This window comes from Saccostrea cucullata, unplaced genomic scaffold (assembly GCF_032062105.1).
Source record: "Saccostrea cucullata isolate Sc308-1 unplaced genomic scaffold, CSIRO_AGI_Scuc_v1 ctg13958, whole genome shotgun sequence".
Classification (NCBI taxonomy): Eukaryota; Metazoa; Mollusca; class Bivalvia; order Ostreida; family Ostreidae; genus Saccostrea; species Saccostrea cuccullata.
This window is the reverse complement of record NW_026925518.1, coordinates 1-20000: the sequence shown is the minus strand read 5'-3', so window position 1 is coordinate 20000 and position 20000 is coordinate 1. Positions and strand designations below refer to the sequence as shown.

At 32.2% G+C, this 20000-nt stretch overlaps 4 protein-coding genes across 6 annotated transcripts in view; 1 reads left to right on the top strand and 3 right to left on the bottom strand.

Moving 5' to 3' along the window:
• The window catches only part of LOC134269077 (uncharacterized), a 6799-nt gene extending 5915 nt beyond the window's left edge, over window positions 1-884 (bottom strand). Inside the window, exons 1-3 of one of the 2 annotated variants that reach the window (XM_062751298.1) lie at window positions 726-882; window positions 555-622; window positions 18-143 (exon numbers count right to left, since the gene is read on the bottom strand). In XM_062751298.1, the coding sequence (XP_062607282.1) occupies window positions 18-143; window positions 555-622; window positions 726-808 (277 nt within the window). In that variant the 5' untranslated portion in view covers window positions 809-882. Of the gene's footprint in view, window positions 1-17; window positions 144-554; window positions 623-725 lie in introns of both variants that reach the window. The other variant, XM_062751300.1, reaches the window with a different exon arrangement.
• Window positions 885-3607: 2723 nt separating this feature from the next.
• On the bottom strand, window positions 3608-8618 carry LOC134269079 (uncharacterized). Its single transcript, XM_062751301.1, has 5 exons — window positions 8521-8618; window positions 8345-8412; window positions 7852-7977; window positions 4084-4209; window positions 3608-4000 (listed from the first exon to the last, which is right to left on the bottom strand). Exons 2-5 carry the CDS (start codon window positions 8394-8396, stop codon window positions 3723-3725), a joined length of 582 nt encoding a protein of 193 aa, XP_062607285.1. The 5' UTR covers window positions 8397-8412; window positions 8521-8618; the 3' UTR covers window positions 3608-3722.
• A 1635-nt stretch (window positions 8619-10253) lies between these two features.
• On the bottom strand, window positions 10254-14238 carry LOC134269076 (uncharacterized). Of its 2 annotated transcripts, XM_062751296.1 has the most exons (5): window positions 14127-14238; window positions 13965-14032; window positions 13457-13582; window positions 10640-10765; window positions 10254-10558 (listed from the first exon to the last, which is right to left on the bottom strand). In XM_062751296.1, exons 1-5 carry the CDS (start codon window positions 14207-14209, stop codon window positions 10281-10283), a joined length of 681 nt encoding a protein of 226 aa, XP_062607280.1. In that variant the 5' UTR covers window positions 14210-14238; the 3' UTR covers window positions 10254-10280. The 2 variants fall into 2 exon arrangements, with proteins under 2 accessions (XP_062607280.1, XP_062607281.1); XM_062751297.1 differs by lacking the exon at window positions 10640-10765.
• Window positions 14239-16335: 2097 nt separating this feature from the next.
• LOC134269075 (E3 ubiquitin-protein ligase TRIM56-like) lies at window positions 16336-19993 on the top strand (the record flags this gene model as incomplete). Its single annotated transcript, XM_062751295.1, has 2 exons — window positions 16336-16449; window positions 19315-19993. A coding segment is annotated over exon 2 (628 nt), but the record flags the coding sequence as incomplete, so codon positions are not given.
• Window positions 19994-20000: the final 7 nt, after the last annotated feature.

The following is a 20000-nucleotide window of genomic DNA, read 5'->3' as shown; positions in this document are numbered from 1 at the left end:
CTTATCATAATTCGTACCGAAACAGCCTGTGTGTCGGTCACACCCCTGTCTGTCGGAGCAGTTACAGATTTGACGACATCCAAATCCAAAGAATCCAAACTTACAGGGCATTGTACAGTTTACTCCATGTCGTCCAATACAAGCTGATGATATAATTCAAATACATTTTACATCGTACTTAGTGGGTACTAATTAATGATTTCATGTAAGATAATTAGTGATTGTGTACCCTTTAATTGCTTGATTTTCCAAATCTAAAAGTGTCCAAAATCGACAAGTTTACATCCAGGTTTGGGTTGGGTGGAGGTGGGTGAGTCTCTGATGTAAGATATCATTTTTTGCCAATAGCCTATTATGTTTTTTTAAATTTATTTGCAAAATGCTGAGTAACAATTGCTTTCCATTGATTTTACTCAATAAAAACTTAAATGTACATTTCAGCTTATTGGTTTTGAGTTACTCAGAGATAAGAATTTAGATGTATGAATTACATGCACATTTCAAAAGTAATAGGCGAACGATTACATTTTATATTCGGATATAAAACAACTCACGCTTGCAGTCACCATTGATCAACTGAAAATCCACACAGCAACCCAATCTCATTTTCTTATTCACCCATCTGAAAACAAGGTTAAGAGATTATGCACAAGTGATCTTAAATGTTGTCTATCAACTTATAATTGCAGTGTGTAAAACTTTGATCGTAACGAAACAAAACTTACGAAACATTGCATACTCCAGAACTGTCGGGGTCTTTAGCTGTTGTAAACACAAACAAACCCCAAAATATAAAATGTAAAGACATTTTTATATAGCAGCTTGTGATTATGAAATTAAAAAAGGCATTTCCTGTTTGCAGTTTCGAGTCGACTTAGTATTGTGGCTAAATTATCATTTCCTTTTGTGTATGTAACTAAATGGTTCATATGCTGTTATTTTTATCCCTCCACAACCAGGCAAAAGTTACATGACCTCTAGAAAAAAAAGAAAGAGGGCGTATAAAGCGTGGACAATCCCCCTCTCTGAGACAAAATATTTCTCAATTTTCAAAATTCACAGAAAAGTTTTATTTTTCTAAAATCATGTTCTCAGTAATGTCATCTTCAAAACATTTTATCATTTTATTTTACTGAAGGATTCATTCTTTGATAATCTTCATTTCGAAGTTGACACTTAAGCATTTATAGTGGAAATTGGGTTTACTAGAGCTATAAAAAATGAATTTTGAACATGAATGGGTCAAGTCTCCATTCTTCATTAACGCTTAAATGATGGAAACGTAAATGTGAAATATATTTCAATTGTCCAAAAAATGGAATCTGAACCCATTCTATATGAAAATCGAAAATTTCTGAAAAAATGTGCGCTTCAACAAACCCATCCGTTTAAATTACATTGACAAACATCGATAATGCATATACTTCATAGCGTAGTAGTTAAAGCGGTCGGTATTGGACCAAACCCTGCGCTATGGAGAGAGTTCGAATCATACGTGAGGCTTTCTCTTTTTTGTGTTCACATATCTTAAAAACATGAGTGAAAAATAAATTATTAATACAATATTAAAAAAAATGAAATACAGAATTAAATGTGTAAAAGATGATATAAACAATATAATTTTGAAAAATATAACTTTTAGAATTGAGAAATGTCATTTCTCAGAGCGGGGGATTGTCCTCGCCTTGTACGCCTCAATTCTTTCTTGTAATTGATTTGTTTTGTCTCTGACACTTATCTTCGACAAATTAATAGTGAATCTTCCTTCTACGAATCATTTACAAAGCTATATAGGTTGCACTACAGAATTTAAATTTTACTATTTATTCTTACTATATACATGTACAACATTGAATAGGAGGTCTTAATCTAAAACAAGCGATTAAGATGTTTACTTTTGAGGTCTTCTAAAGCAATTCTTTATATTCAACATTCTCGTAACAAAAAAAAAAAACCTAGAGATACTGTGCTCACTTTGCTCACAAAATGATTTCCCCGCTTCCCATATGATTGTAACGGCAAAGTCCGTTTTGCCTCTGGGAGACCCGAAATAAGTGTCAGATCAAAGAGTAAAATAGGAGATGCATAATAGCAATATGTAACAAAGATTCTGTGAAAGTCTCATTGAATTTCATTCAATGGTATAATTAGAAGACTTGCATATAAGAGATGGGTTCCCCAAAGTGTAGCTGACGGACGGACAGACGGATGGTTGGGCGCACAGCATGACAGATATAGGTAGTTTTTAAGCTCATAAATATATTCAAACAATATAAATCGCAAAATAATGGAAAAAATCCATCGTCGATTTGGTGTATAAAAGATGGATATCAATTTGTATGAAAAAATGTCAGTCAGCATTTGACTCAATGATAAATTGTATTTGCAGACGAGGTCATTGTATCGACTATAGAACTTACGAAATTACGACTTTAAACGAGACTGCTGATATTCTTGTTTCATCAACATGTTTGTCAAAAATTTATCTCGTTTTAGAAATTGTTCATACGTAGAGCGTGCTCTTGCGTATCAAATCAACTGAGATATATAAACTCCATATGCAGGTAATGATAGTATATTGCTGCATAAGTAAAGGGAGTTGACGATAGAAAAGTTAAAGTCATCGCGTTTATCATATAGCTTGCATGTTAGATTACCATTAACGTCGTTTTCAAATAAAATATCCAAATATTTAACAGATGCGTCAGCAACACACCAGGATATATAGTATCGACATACGAATGGAAATTACTATTAATTGACAATACATCGTAGATATATCGAGTTGAAGGCCACAGCAAGTGTTTTCTTCTTTTCATGCACAAGATTTTGCATAAATTCTGCTTAATTTTCATACAAAATTAGGTATGCTAATAACGAGTCGCAATTGGTACCCATGAAAATTCCAACAGGTTGTTGGAAGACCTGGTCACCAAAAAAGAACATAGATATTGTCAATCAGAAACTCAAGCATCTTTTTGATGCTGACTTCAAAGTACTTGTGTGTACAATCACAAGGAAAAAGCATACAAATCATTAGTAAGACCAAATGCCAGTATGCCAGTGTGGCCTGGAATCACCACCAAAAGTCAGACATCAATAAAATTGAAATAATTAAGCGCAGAGCAGCCAGGTATTTCCAAAAATAAATATCATAGCACTTCATTTGAAACCGTGATGCATAACAGGCTTGAATGACCATTTTTTTAAGAGCAGCGAAGAACAGCCAGCTTCACTGTAGAGCACTTGTAAGCTAGTTATTAACAAAGTTCAGATTGACTCTAGCCAGGAACTTAAAATACTGCCCACCTCTACCATGATGGATAAGAGCCTTGTCTGCTTCAAAGCTCGTCTCCATTAATAAGTCTCTAGCTTAAGTGATCTTTTTAAAACTTACCTGTAAACAGACTCTCAAAATTTTATTTCTTAACATGTGCACACCCGGTTGCTTAATATTGATATTGCTCAACATTTTGACGGTGGCCGCTAACTGGAAGAAGTAATAGTAGAATTAACTGCAGAGAAACAAACCCCATACGCAGGTGATAAGGGTATATTGCTGCATAGGGAAGGGAAATTATCGTTTGAAAAGATTAAGTCATTTAAACATGTAATTTATTTTGTCATCAACGTGCAAAGTCATTTAAAATACAACAAAAATTTAAATTCTATTTTTAAATTTAAAAAAGTGTATTCAGAAAAGCTAAAACAACGAAGGTGATTTAAGAGTCTCTGAGTTTTGCATACTGGTGTTGTACTCTGGTCCTGCTTTCCTTTAGTTGTTGATAATCTGGAATTTCAGTGTACCCGCTTTCTTGTGCTGTGTCATCCGTCGTCTCGTCTTGATTAGTCCGTCTCTGTTTCTTAACAGGGCTACTCGATGACTTCATCGTCTTGTCTTTGAGAGAAATAGGAGTAAGGTATTGCCCTTGAATTGATTGAGCTTCATCACTCGTCATCTCATCCCTAACGTTGTTCCGGTTTGTGGTGTATTTCTTCTCTATAAGAAATCGTAAAAATGAAAAAAATAGCATGCATTAAAACAGGAGATAGTAATATAACTGAGGATTTTAAACAAATTACCATAATGCAATTTGAACCTCCTGGTAAGAGCACCTGCCACAGACAAACAAATGATTCCAAATAAAACTCCTACAGCCCCTAGGATCTCTCCGCTGTAAGACTTTGTTCTCTTGTCAACTGCGATATCTAAAGAATCAAGGAATAAAAGTAAACATTTGATTAAACTGACCTTTTCATTGAATCGAAAAAAAAACATTTTGCTTCCACTTAAACAAGAATAGGTCCCAGAAAGTCGATTGTCCTTTGCTGCAGGATTTGCTCAAGATAATTTATACATTCGAAATTTATATAAAGGTAATTATACAATATAAAGGCGACCTATTTATATAAAGGTAATCATGCAATATAAAGGATACCTATTTATATAAAGGTAATCATGAAATATAAAGGAGACCTATTTCCAAAAATGTCATTGTGTGAGACATATGAAATTTTGATATTCCATTTATTGTTACTTACTTAATTATACTTGGTAATAAAAAGAATACTTATATATGTTAATTTGTATGTTGCAGCAACAACTTTTGATTTTGGGGCAGATTAATGTAACACAAAATGAGTTATCGTACTTAAAGATATGTATGCCGTGTTAAACAGTAATTTTGCACAGCTGAAACCAAACAAAAATTTCTGAAGTATGATAACCTATCAAAAATGAAGCATTCTTGCAAATTCGACGAAATATTATTCGGTATTAACAAAGTACTGGTCGGGAAAAGAACACGATGTTCTCATGCATATTTATAAAGGACTGACGTTTATGCTCGATCTGCGCATGTGCGCGGGAAAAAGCATCGCGAGAATCATCAGGTCGAGGAAAATATTTTTTGTGACGTCTGTTCAGTGAGTAACCAACATGACTGACAAATCGACCAATCAGCTCAATGAGTTGCATTTAATGCATTTATGGGTTACTATATAAAATACTACATGTGTTTTTTGAAAAGGCTAGGTTTTTAAATCTCTCTCGGAAAGATGTGATGCATTTTCCCAGACATTTACACGCTTAATGCATTATGTACATTATTTATTATCTACTAATTCCATGCTCACATTTGCATACAAATGATTAACAATGATAAAAACTTGAGTTTTCCCACATCATTGTACAGTTTACAGTTTCCCCGTGCTGTACTGACAGCGAAAAGACAATTTCACGCATGATTATTCCTCGGTACAAAAAGCGATCAACTCTGAGGTGTGTTCACGTATTTACAATGTTTACAACGTGTACAACTTCGAAACACACAGTATGCTACTCAATACACGATCTACGATCAATGCACATGAGAATTAATTTAGAGCTAATTTATAAAAAACCTGAAACATAAGTCTTTTTTTTTTTTTTTTTTTATAAATGCATAAACTTTAAATTTCTACATGTAGTAATAACTGAGCAACAATTAATTCAACCAGTTACATGTAATTTTCCTAACCCACGTGTTTGTAGTAAAAACGTAGTAGACCATCATACTTTTCGGCTCATTCAGGAGATTGGACCATTGTTTGCTGTGAGCATGTGAGACCACGTGATCATGAATATTTCAATAAGAGGCGGTTTAATATCCGACTCGGAGAGAAAATAATTTTTACCAAATTATATTTCATAACTTTTAAAAGGGATGGAGTGGAATTGTCTTTTTTGCAGAAAGTATATAACTTAATATATTACTTGATGAGACACCACGTATTTATTTCTTAAAAAAATAAAACACTAATACGGCATATATAATTATCTTTAAACAATTTATAATCTACATTTTAGATCATCAGTAGACATATTTTAAAAATGATAGCAAATTAACTGGAATTCTTTCAGCACAAAGAAATTTCGCGACCACAATGCAAGTGTTACTACATATTCCCTTCTGTAACATTTTGATATTTGTTGAACAAGCGGCAATAACAAACTTTCACTCATATAGAACTGTTCTTTCCAAAAAAGATTTATGTTTTTGGCAAAGAAAAAGGTACCGTTTCAATAGAAATATGAACTTGTATTTTTTCTAAATGATGGAAGTGATGAAAGTAATTAAATTTCATCCTTTCTGAATCTGGTGCATTTTCACACATTTTCATAAAAAGTTGCAGATGACATCAATTTTCAGTGGAATTTCCTTTTATTAATTAATCATACTAGTATACAGCACATGCATTGCATACAAATATTTTGAAAAAAAAATGATTTTCCAAAGCATGTTAGACAACATATCTAAAAGTTAAAGTGGGCAACGGTTGTTGACACTTTTTTCTAAAGAGAAATAACCACTTAAATGAATAAGTTTAAGGCTTTCCTGGGTAAAATTAAGAGAATTACCAGAATGACGTTATATTTCCAGAATGGTCCTCTTGCATGCCATATTCTTTCATGATTCATCACATTCATGTATTCATTCATATTTAAGACAATTTCATATCTTGATGAGAACATTAAGTTTTAAGGGAACAAAACAATAAAGCTCAGACCGTTCTTTCTTCTTGTCAGACCATCTCTATCTTATGATACATGCAAAGATACCTAGCTGATAACGTAATAAGATAATCTTTATATTGCTTGTTTGTATTTTGGCGCAGAAGTGACACAGTAAAAAAATTACGAGTTTCATATTTATTGAAAAAGCAGCTGTTATATTTCCTGTTAATGATGTCAAACTACTGGACTTCCATTTATTGTGTAAATGTTTGTAAAATTTGTTCGTTTTGATGTTGTTAATTTTTGTAAGGTTTTGTGATTTCAAATTTTCTAAATGTTCCCTTGAGCTTTTAAGAAGTTATTTGCCACAGTTTCTAATATGTTGTTTTACAGTACTCTTGAAGTTTATCATTCACTTTTGCAAATATATTAGTGAGAAGTAAGGAAATAGGCTAAATGGAACCCGCTGTGTATCGTAATGTTCGTAATGATTTTTATGTAATTTAAGAATCCAGCATAGCTAGGTATGGTAATTCAGATTCAATTAAATTGCTGAAAATATAACAAAAAAGACTTAAACTGACATATGATTTTGAATAATTTCCTCCTTAGAAAGGGAATTACGACTCTAAGTTGGATTGCCACTTAAAGACTACACTCCAAGTTCCTCTAGAGTCATTCTGTCCGAATTTTCTGTGGCAGAGAGCTACAGTTCTGCAGCTATATTGTTTGTAGATCAATCGTGAGCGTGTTTTATCTTCACCTTTTTATTTCAACATAACCATAACCATTACTCTAGAGGTTTTAGAACACAACCTACTGATTGTTTAAAAGTGTCATATAACAATCATTTAAATTACGAACATTCAATAATTCTCATTTAGAAAATGTATTTTAATAGTGCAGTAAGACAACGTTTAACAACATTTTCAACAATGACAATTAACTCTCAGATCTACTTTTATTTTATTAATAAGTACAACCCCCCCACCCCCCCCCCCCCAAAAATAGAGATGACAACACAATTGTGCAAAAACAGCAACGCCATAGAATGAAATTCTCTTTTTCTCTTTGTTCTCTATACGTGATGCTTAATGCAATATTTAGAAAGGTTTACTTTCAATTTGAACTGAAATAAAATGAATACTTTTTTCTCATACTCAGTTTGTGTGAATTTCTTTTGAATAACATTAAAAAAAAAACTTATTGTCTGAGGCTTGGGCGGAGTTGAATAGTAAAACAAATCATTTACAGTATATTTGTTACGTGAAAATCAGTTTTATTTATGAAAAATTAATTCAGCCAATTAAAGAATTGAAAAAGAGGAAAATGATTCATCTTTTCACAAATCGTACCAAAACAGCCAGTGTGTCGGTCACACCCCTGTCTGTCGGAGCAGTTACAGAGTTGACGGCATCCAAATCCAAAGAATCCAATCTTACAAGGTAAGGAACAGTTAGGTCCGTGTCGTCCAACACAAGCTGATAATAATATTCAAATATATTTTACATTGTAATAAGTGATTGTGTACCCTTTGATTGCTTTAATTTCCCAATCTAAATGTGTAAAAACTAGGAATGTTTATTTCGAGGTTTGGGTGGGGTGGGGTGAGGGAGTCCAGCTCTGATATAAGAAATCGTTTTTTGCCAATAGTATTTAATATTTATTTCCAGAATGCTGTGTAATAAATTGCTTTCTATAGATTTTACTTAATAAAAACTTAAATTAACAGGTTCAGCTTATGTTTTGAGTTACTTAGACATAAGAATTAAGTTCTTTGGATTACATATTTTTTAAAAACTAATTGTCGAATGATTCCGTTTTATATTCCAATATAAAACAACTCACGCTTGCAGTTACCGTCGACTGACTGAAAATCCAAACAGCAACCCAATCTCATTTGGTTATTCGCCCATCTGAAAGCAAAATAAAGAAATATGCACAAATTGAATAGAATATTGTTCATTAAATTATGATTTCAGAGTATAAAACTTTGATTACTAGTATAACGAAACAAAACTTACGAAACATTGCATACTCCAGAACTGTCTTGGTCTTTAGCAGTCGTAAACACAAATAAACCCCAAAATATCAAAATATAACATGCAAAGACATATTTTATATTAGCAGCTTGTGATTATCAAATTAAAAAAGGCATTTCCTGTCTGCAGTCTCGAGTCGACTTAATATTGTGGCTATTATCATTTCCTTTTGTTTATGTAACTAAATGGTTCATATGCTGTTATTTTTACCACTCCATAGTCAGGCAAAAGTTACATGACCTCTAGAAAAAATATTCTTGTAATTGATTTGTTTCGTCTCTGATACTTATCTTTGACAAATTAAAAGTGACTCTTCCCTCTAAGAATCATTTCAAAAACTATATAGGTTGACTACAGAATTAAATTTTTACTATTTATTCTTACTATATAAATGCACAACATTGAAAGGATCTCATAATTTCAACAAACGATTAAGATGTTTCCTTTTGAGGTCTTTTAAAGCAATTCTTTATAAACATTCTTGTAACAAAAAACCCTAGAGATACTGTGCTCACTTTACTCATAAAATGACACCCCTGCTTTCCTTATGATTATAACGGCAAAGTCCATGTTTTGCCTCTGGGAGACTCGAAATAAGTGTCGGATCAAAGAGTAAAATAGGAGGTGCATAATGGCAATATCCAGTAAGATAGAAAAGTTTGCTTTGGTAGAAGTAGCATAAATGCTTGATATGAAATATGAAAATAACGAACAGTATTTAAGCTCATAAGTATATTCAAACAATATAAATCAGGAAGTAACGGGAAAAATCCGTCGTCATTTCAGTGTATCAAAAATGGACTAACAATTGGTATGAAAAATGTTATTCAGCATTTGATTCAATGATAAATTGTATTTGCTGACGAGGTCATTGTATCGACCAAAGAACTTACGAAATGAAGACTTTAAACGAGACTGCTGATATTCTTGTTTCATCATTTTGTTTGTCAATAATTTACTTAATGCAAGTAGAGCATACTCTTGCGTATCGAATCAACTGAAATACTAGCATATAAATTCCGTATGAAAGTGATGAAGGTATATTGCTACAATATCTATGTTCTTTTTGGTGACCAGGTCTTCCAACAATCTATTGGAATTCCCATGGGTACAAATTGAAATTATTATTAAAACGAAGTTATTTTGATAAAAAAGTGAATAGACAGAGATTTGAATAAATATTTATGCATTAAAATGCTTAGATCCATGACATGTCCGTAAAACTGTGAACAGATTATGTCTAAAAGACTTGGGATTGTGATTTACTGGTTAGTTTTATATTTTAGTTAATTTAAGTGGTAGGGCCTCCCTTTGAGTGAAAAATTCTCGAGAAAGACGTTAAACAGCAAGCAAACAAACAAACCTGAGTATTCGTGAGATAGAGATAAAATAGCAAATTAATATATCAAAATTTATTCTAGGAAATTGCATATATTGTATTGAACAACATGTCTTGTTATGGGCTCGAAATAAAATTAAGGAATGTATTTACTACAAATATTAAAAAATGCTCATCTTTATCTTTAAAAAAAATTTTAAAAGAAAAAATCCCAGTTTTTTTCCAAAGGTCCATCCGGTAGAGGAGTGGTTTATAAAGTGCTCGAAAGAATACTGAAGAATGATTTCAAACAATACCTCGTGAGTGTGATTTTAGTAACCTGTGTTATTATTTTGATAGAATTTAAATTCTATTTTTATATATAACAAAGTGTATCCAGAAAAGCTAAAACAACAAAGGTGATTTAGGAGTCTCTGAGTTTTGCATACTGATGTTCTATTCTGGCCCTGCTTTCCTTTAGTTGTTGATAATCTGGAATTTCCGTGTACCCGCTCTCTTGTGCTGTTTCATCCGTCGTCTCTTCTTGGTTAGTCCGTCTCTGTTTCTTAACAGGATTACTTGATGATGCCATCGTCTTGTCTTTGAGAGAAATAGGAGTAAGGTATTGCCCTTGAATTGATTGAGCTTCCATACTCGTTATCTCAACCCTAACGTTGTTCCGGTTTATGGTGTATTTCTTCTCTATAAGAAATCGTAAAAATGAAAAATAGCATTCGTTAAAACAGGAGATAGTAATATAACTGAGGATTTTAAACAAATTACCATAATGCAATTTGAACCTCCTGGTAAGAGCACTTGCCACAGACAAACAAATGATTCCAAATAAAACTCCTACAGCCCCTAGGATCTCTCCGCTGTAAGACCTTGTGCTCTTGTCAACAGCGATATCTAAAGAATCAAGGAATAAAAGTAAACATTTGATCAAACTGAACTTTTCATTGAATCGAAAGGAATTTTTTGGGGGGTCCATGTTTGCTGTGCTTTTATTTTGTACTGTTTTATGGACTTTGAGATTGAATACTGTTCGTTATCTTCATATCCTTCCTTGCTTCCACATAGACAAGGGTAGGTCCCAGAAAGTCGTTTGTCCCTTGCTGCAGGATTAGTTGGAGATCATTTATGCATTTGAAATTTATATAAAGGTAATCATACAATATAAAGGAGACCTATTTCCAAAAAACGACATTTTGTGAGACATATGAAAATTTAATATTCCATTTATTGATACTAACTTATACTTGGTAATAAAAGTATACTTGTATATGTTAATTTGCATGTTGCAGCAAAAACTTTTGATTTTGGGACAGCATTGATTTAACATAAAATGAGCTATTATAGTTAAACAATTTATAATCTATATTTAAGAACATCAGTAGACATATTTTAAAAATGACAGCAAAATTACTGGAATTCGTTCAGCACAAATAAATTTCGCGACCACAATGCAAGTGTAACTACATATTCCCTTCAGTACCTTTTTGATATTTGATGAACAAGCGGAAATAACAAACTTTTATTCATATAAAACTGTTGTTTCCAAAAGAAGAAATATATATTTGGCAAAGAAAAAGGTACCGTTTGACTTTCAATAAAAATATGGACTTGTATCTTTTCTAAATTATGGAAGTGATGAAAGTAATTAAATTTCATCCTTTCTGAATCTGGGGCATTTTCACATATTTCATAAAAAGTTGCAGATGACATCGATTTTCAGTGGAATTTCCTTTTATTAATAAATAGTACTAGTATACAGTACATGCATTTCAGACAAAGATTTTGAAAAAAAAGTGATTTTCCAAACCATGTTTCACAACATATCTATCGATTTTCAGTGGAATTTCCTTTTATTAATAAATAATACTAGTATACAGTACATTCATTTCAGACAAAGATTTTGAAAAAAAAGTGATTTTCCAAACCATATTTCACAACATATCTAAAAGTTAAAGACGGCAAAGGCTGTTGACACTTTTTTCTAAAGTGAAATAACCACTTAAATGAATTATTTTAAGGCTTTTTCTGTTTAAAATTAAGAGAATTACCAAATTAATGATGTCATATTCCCAGAACAATCCTCTTGCATGCCATATTCTTTCATGATTCATCACAGACATTTACAGATATACTCAATTCATATTTAAGACAATTTCATATCTTTTTGAGAACATTAAGTTTTAAGGGAACAAATCGATAAAGCTCAAACCATACTTTCTCCTTGTCAGACCTCTCCGTTTTATGATACATGCAAAGATACCTTGCTGATAACGTAATAAAATAATCTTCATATTGCTTGTTTGTATTTTGGTGCAAAAGTGACACAGTAAAAATAATTTACGAGTTTCATATCTATTGAAAAAGAAGCTGATATGTTTCCTGTTAATGACGTCATAAAACCTGGACATTCATTTATCGTGTAAATGGTTGAAATGTGTTGAACATTTGTTCGTTTTGATGTTAATTTTTGTAAAATTTTGTGTTTTCAAATTTTCTAAATGTTCCTTTGAGCTTTTAAGAAGTTATTTGCCCCAGTTTCTAAGATGTTGTTTTACAGTACTCTTGAAGTTTTTCCTTCACTGCTGCAAATATATTAGTGAGAAGTAAGGAAATAGGCTCAACCGGGCGGGAACCCGCTCAGTATCTTTGAAAGGATTTTTTGTAATTTAAGAATCCAGCATAGGTATGGTTATTCAGATTCAATTTGATTGCTGAAAATATAAAAAAAAAAGACATATGAATTTGAATAATTTCCTCCTTAGAAAGGGAACTATGACTCTAAGTTGGATTGCCACTTAAAGACTACACTCCAAGTTCCTCTAAAATGCAATTAGATAATCGATTAAAATGCAGTGATCATACATTCCAGGACAAAATTGTCATATCTCATGGTTTATGTGCATTTTAAAAGCATTCTGTCCGAATTTTCTCAAGCAAAGAGCTACAGTTCTGCAGCTATATTGTTTGTAGATGTTTAAAAGATGAGTGTGTTTTATCTTTACCTTTTTATTCCAACATAACCATAATCATTACATTAGAGGTTTTAGAACACAGCCTACCGATTTGGTATAAAAGTGTTATTTAACAATCATTTAAACTACATACATTCAATAACTCTCATCTAAGAAATGTATTTTTATGGTGTAGTAAGACAACATTTAACAACATTTTTGACATTGAAAATTAGCTCTTAGACTTACTTTTTATTAATAAGTACAAAGACTCTTCCCCAAAATAGAGATGACAACACAATTGTAACAAAAACAGCAACACCATACAATGTTATGATGTTTTTCTCTTTGTGCTATATGCGTGATGCTCAATGCAATATGTAGAAAGATTTACTTTCAATTTGAACTGAAATAAAATAAATACTTTTTTCTCTTACTCACTTTGTGTGAATGTCTTTGATGAAATAACATTTTTAAAAAACTTACTGTCTGAGGCTTGGGCGGGGTTGAATAATAAAACAAATCATTTACAATATATTTGTTACTTGAAAATCAGTTTTATTTATGAAAAATTAATTCAGCCAATTAAAGAATTGAAGAAAAGGAAAATGATTCATTGGATCATAAATCGTACCAAAACAGCCTGTGTGTCGGTCACACCCCTGTCTGTCGGAGCAGTTACAGATTTGACGGCATCCAAATCCAAAGAATCCAAAATCACAGGGTATTCCACAGTTTACTCCATGTCGTCCAATACAAGCTGATAATACAATTCAAATACATTTTACATTGTAATAAGTCATTGTTTACCCTTTGATTGCTTGGATTTCTCAATCTAAATGTGTAAAAACTCGAAAAGTTTACTTCGAGGTTATGGTGGGGTGGGGTTGGGGGAGTCTCTGATGTAAGAAATCATTTTTTGCCAAGAGTATTTTTTTTTTTTAATTTATTTGCAAAATGCTGTGTAACAATTGCTTTCCATTGATTTTATTCAATAAAAACTTTTAAAAATGTACATGTTCAGCTTATAAGTTTTGAGTTACTTACAGATAAGAATTTAGATCTATGGATTACACGCACTTATTATTTCAAAAGTAATAGGCGAACGATTCCATTTTATATTCGAATATAAAACAACTCACGCTTGCAGTCACTGTTGACTAACTGAAAATCCACACAGCAACCCAATCTCATTTTCTTATTCACCCATCTGAAAACAAGGTTAAGAGATTATACTCAAGTGATCTTAAATGTTGTGTATTAAATTAAACCTTGATCGTAACGAATTCGAAAAAAAAACTTACGAAACATTGCATACTCCAGAACTGTCGAGGTCTTTAGCAGTCGTAACCACAAACAAACCCCAAAATATAACAAATAAAGACATTTTTATATAGCAGCTTGTGATTATCAAATTAAAAAAGTCATTTCCTGTTTGAAGTTTAGAGTCAAACATTCAGTTCTGGAGCTGTCATTATTTCCTTTTGTGTATGTAACTTAATGGTTCATATGTTTTGATTTTAACACTCCACAATCAAGTACAAGTTACCTTAAAAAAATAACTTTTTTCTAGCAATTGTTTTGCAACAGATACTTATCTCTGAAATAATAGCAACCCTTTCCTCATTTACAAAAACTCTATATATGTTACACTGGAGTATAATTTTTTTAAACTCTTAGTTCTTATCACATATGCACATAGCTGCAGATCTGTAGCGTTATGGCTTTATATATTTGTCTTTGACCATAACGCTACAGATCCCGTAGTGCAAAAATGTGCAATTTACGGCGCAATATTTTTTGCGCTCTTTTGGGGAGAATTTCTCCACTTTCTAGCTTTGGTCAATCGACTACCTTTCACTCCCTAATTCTAGACACATTCTGTAGCCAATATGTATAGTTTATCCACCTCCCAACCATTATAGTTGTCTCTACAGGCAATAATCTCGCTGGATATGAATTTTCAGTAATCTAACAAATAATTTTAATAAAGCGAGTTTATCACTTGTAGAGACGACTATAAAGGGTTGGGAGATGGATAAAATATACAGATTAATTAAATAATGTGTCTAGAATTAGGGATTGAGGGGTAGTTGATTGAACGATGCTGGAAAGTGTAGAAATTCTCCCCAAAAGAGCGCAAAAAATATTGTGCCGTAAATTGCACCTTTTTTGCACTACGGGATCTGTAGCGTTATGATCAAAGACAAATATATAAAGCCATAACGCTACAGATCTGCAGCTAATATGCACAATACTGAAAAGGAGGTCTTAATTCAAAACAAACGATTATGACGGCTCATTTTCATGTCTTGTAAAGCACCTTTATAAAAAACCTCTATTAACAAAAGATATACTGTATATATTATAATTATATAGAATTAAAAAAAAAACAAAGAAAAAACACATGTAGATATCCAGCATCAAAGTCGTTGAGTATAGGCTTTTTCTTATTTATACAGAATATTCCGCTATCATCAGCATTTGAAGATAAGTCTCCCTACTAATTCGATATTCAAGAGTATGCATGCTTAGACCAAGATCAGTTTTCAAAACGAGGCAGGCTACGGACAGATAAGTTGATGACATAATGAATTTCAACAATTCGTATTAAGACAACACTTCGTAAATTCTATGGTCGTAATCACAGGCAATTGTTTCGGAATTCTTTTTAACCCATAGTATAATAATAACATGTGTTATAGTTATTCTATATAGGTTAAAAATTTATTTCCGAAACAAGTGTCTGTGGTATTCAATCTCAAAAGTAAGAAGCAAACACGCTGACCCTGAGGTGGGGTCAGGAGCCATGGAGGAGTAGGCATCCCCTGCCGACCGATCAGACCCGCCATGTCCTGATGGAAACCGAGAAAAAAAATCCGTAGATATAAAGTAAATTATGCATGACCTAACAGTTAGTATGAAAAACGTCCGCGTCAGCATTTGACTCATTGATATAAGCTAGGTTAATTGGATTTGCTGACGTTTTCATTGTATTAACCAATGATGACTTTAAACGAGAAAACGAGACTGTTTATCTTTATTTAATTAATAGTATAGGAGATGTATACCCTGTGCGATACGAGCAATGTCAAAAGGACGGACCCTCCCAAAATTTTTTTTTGTTTTTGACCGCAGTAGTTCAAATTCTTGTTTCGGAAATAAATTTTCAACCTATAGTATACTTTGGGTTAAAAATTTATTTCCGAAACAAGTGCCTGTGTTGAATACTTTTATCTTCAGATTTTTCGTAAAGGTTTTTCGTCCTACCACTGAACTGTTACGTAATATTTATTTTAACATTTGACAAGACATTTTAAAAATCAGCTAAAAATCAACGGAAATGCATTAAATATAAAATTCTACATTTAATATATCTGAAAAAAGGAATATATCGCACTCTTAGCATGCTGAGGACAAACATCCTAAATCCGATATGCATCTTCTAATATTGATAGAAAACGGCAAGCTTTAAATTTTTTTGTCCCTTAGGGGTTTCCTTATTATTATTTTGTTGATATTTAAAACGAAAGTAAAACCTTAGCTTTTTTCATGGAACAGGGCAGGGATAAAGAGGTCATTTATGAGAAGTAAAACAACGATAGGTGTCAGCAGATAGAGGAAGAGGTAGGTCGGCTGTTTAAATGATGATCAAAGTTAGGGTGATATTAATTAATGAAAGTGAATACAACCTGTAAATGACAAATCATACAGTCAAAACGGACGTAAATTTCACTCATAAATGTCTAACTCGGTTGACAAGATTTTAACTGTTTTAGAAATTTAAACACGATGCGTAACTTACCTCTATACAGGTTGGGAACACTTATCCTTTAGCGAGATCACCCCTCTTTAGCGGGAGAATAAACATTACCATAAACAGGAATTTTGTTTAAAAAATAATGAAAAATCTCGAGAGAAAGCTGCATTGAAACGTGAATTTACTACAAAAAACTGATAATATGGGCTTGAAATTTTTAAAAGACAATCACTGCTGCGTGTGAGAATAAGAGGCTGATATCCACGTGTAAATTGTGCCTTTTTAGCGAAAGTTTTAAAATTTACAGTCATATATATTTTTGAAGCATATTTGGCATATAAAATATGTATAGATATCCAAATAATATTTGTTAGGGTTTTAGCTTTCCATTCTTGTACAAAAATTAAAAATGATGTCCTTCAGAAACCCATATTTTGGTCTTTGGTGGACACTAAGTAGTACGGAAGCGCAACAGGGTTTGTAACATTTGCTGAAAAGTCATGATTAAAAAAAAAAACAAGTATATCTTGACGGTGTGTTCCCTGAACGTCTACTCCCTATATAAACAGTATAATTATCACATTCAATTAAGGGGCCCCTCTATGGGGCACAGGTAACCTTTACCTGTGAAAAATTGTATGAACAAACTTCCTGCATTTATAAGCCTGTGTCAAAAACTTAGATAGGGAAAATCTTGGCATTAAGTCCTATTAAATGTTATTCAAAATTTTAAATATTTTTTACTCAAATTTCAAAGTATTTAGTAGGTATTTCAGTCAATTTATGTTAATCAAGGTTTCAAAAATCTTATCCATAATTCCTATAAAGTATAAAATGAATTAAAAGTTATTCAAATTTTAGAATATTTTTTTTACTCAAATTTTCAAAGTATTCATTTTAATTTTATAGTAAAAAATACCTTCATTTTAAATTTAAAAAAAAGTTTATTTTATTGTGCTTATTAATCTTTAATTCTATTCATTTTTAATCAAAATGTTTCAAAGCAGCAAATGTTAATATTTTAACAATGTAACTGCAATTAACATATTTAAACAGATAAAGAAAATCTTTCATGTTTCATTTAGATATATTCTTTTTAATTTTTTTTTCAATACATTCGTTGGATTCAGTTATTTTTTTTATGAAATATACTGAAATAAAAATTCTTTAAATATAGTTATTTCATCAAATAAATTGTGGTTTGGTACGTTTTCTTTATCAGAAAAATAAATATATTTGATTTAGACTTTTAAATCAAGATAACACAGGTAAACTCTCTACCTGTGCCTCTCAGAGGGCCTCTTAATTGAGTGTGATAATTACTTAAACAATGAAATGCTTTCTTTGTTTGTTATTACTGGAATTAACGGAAGCAGCTGGCGTAAATTTATGGCAAGTCATCAGAAAAATAATGTAAATATAATAAATGAATTGAATTTTTGAAGATTCCTGAGGTATATGAACTACAATGCTTCACACCGGCATATCTATCATGAAGCGCTATCGCGCTTCATGAAATATGCCGGCGTGAAGCGTCGTAGTTCATAACCTCAGGAATCTTCAAAAATTCAATTCATTTCATAAATAAATCCCGGTTTTCCGAGATGTATTTTTCTCGCTAGAAAGGGATAACCGCGCTTTAAAATAGCGAGATGATATGACTATAGGGGAATTGTTCCAAACTTGTTATTTGCCACGAATGGAGCTATGTTTATCATAAATTACTAGAACTGTAAAACAGCGAATAAGAGCTAGAATGCCACATGAAAGATGATGATGTAATTCAAGTATTAGAGAATACTACTAACTAGCATGGTGTATGTGTTGATTAGAGCAGCTTCAGCTCTTGTAGTGTGAAAAGGAAGAATAAGTAAACGTACATTGAAAATTCACAAAATGCATATATTGAAAACATATGGCTGGACCGGGAATCGAACCCGGGACCCCTGTATTAATACTAGTCAGCTGCTCTTACCACTGAATATGAAAATTATGTATTTTGTAAATGGAGTATATAGTAAATATTAAAGTTACGATGGTAAACCGTTATCAAAGACCACTAATTACTAGAAAAACAATAAAAAAAAATTTATTAGGAAACAATTGCACTTCATAACATTAAGATAATTTTAGTTTTTATAAATGTCTTCATTTTGAAGTTAATGAAATATTTATTCAATTTTTCATCTCATATATTATCTTAATATTTAACATATGTGTTTAAAAATTGTCCTTTTTACACCAATAACTGCTAAAAGATAGATATTGATATTTCGAGTTCAAGTACCACATTTTCCTATTTATGCTTTTTGATTTTTTCTTTTTGTATCTTTTCCACGTTTTTCTCTTGTATGTTTTATAATATGCATAATTTGAAAAATTTCAAATTATAAGAAACACATTACAGTTGTTGCACTCTAAAAGTATCACTGGTAAAGACAATTCTAAAAAAAATTGTATATTAAAAGCTACTTATTTTATTTTAATTAAATTTCGCTTTTTATTCGGGGGGGGGGGTGTCTCAGAATTTAGTATTGAGCAAGGAAAATGACTGTCATTTGACATACTGGTACTTAAAAATATCAGAAAAGGACACTCTTTCACAAATTATATTACAGTTTGATTAATAGAAACAGGTTATTTGCTTTGATATTCGTGAGTCGGAGCCATGCCTCCTTATGCAGTACAAAAATGTATCACAAATTCTTTTCATCCAATTTTTTTATTTGTAGAATGAAATCTTGACTATGAGGAAGGTCTTCAATTACTACACTTGAAACACGATGGCTACGTTAAACCGAACAGAACGGGAACGGCTGCTGAATTGTGGGATATGTGATCGTAGATTAACAGAACCACGATTGTTGGACTGTTTCCATTCGTTCTGTACAGAATGTCTCGTCATCAAACAAGAACAGGCAGCCATCAAGGACGTTGTCGTCTGCGAGCTTTGTGGAAACCATACAAGTCTATCGAACCAGTCGATTGATACATTGACTCCGAATACATTCATCACAAACATCGGAAAAGTGGACGAGATTCTCCACTCTAATCGTCACTTCTGTTGTTCGTTCTGTGAGGAGCATGGGAAGTCTGAGGAAGCGAGTTCTCTTTGTTTGACCTGCGGTGATTGGTTGTGTCTCACGTGTGCAGAACGTCACTGCGGAACCCGGATTACAAGAAATCATGACGTAATGAGCATCAATGATGTCAGAGAAGACCCCAAATATTCATCTGAGCTACGAAAGCTCCACGAAACAAAATGTACCGAACACAGTGAAAAAATTATAGAATTCTGTATACAGTGTAGCACTCCAGTTTGCTTTGAATGTTTTCAAATAACTCACAAGCAACATAAATGTATGCCGCTCAGAGATGCTGCATCGAAGGTGCAAGAAAATCTCTCAAATATTTTACA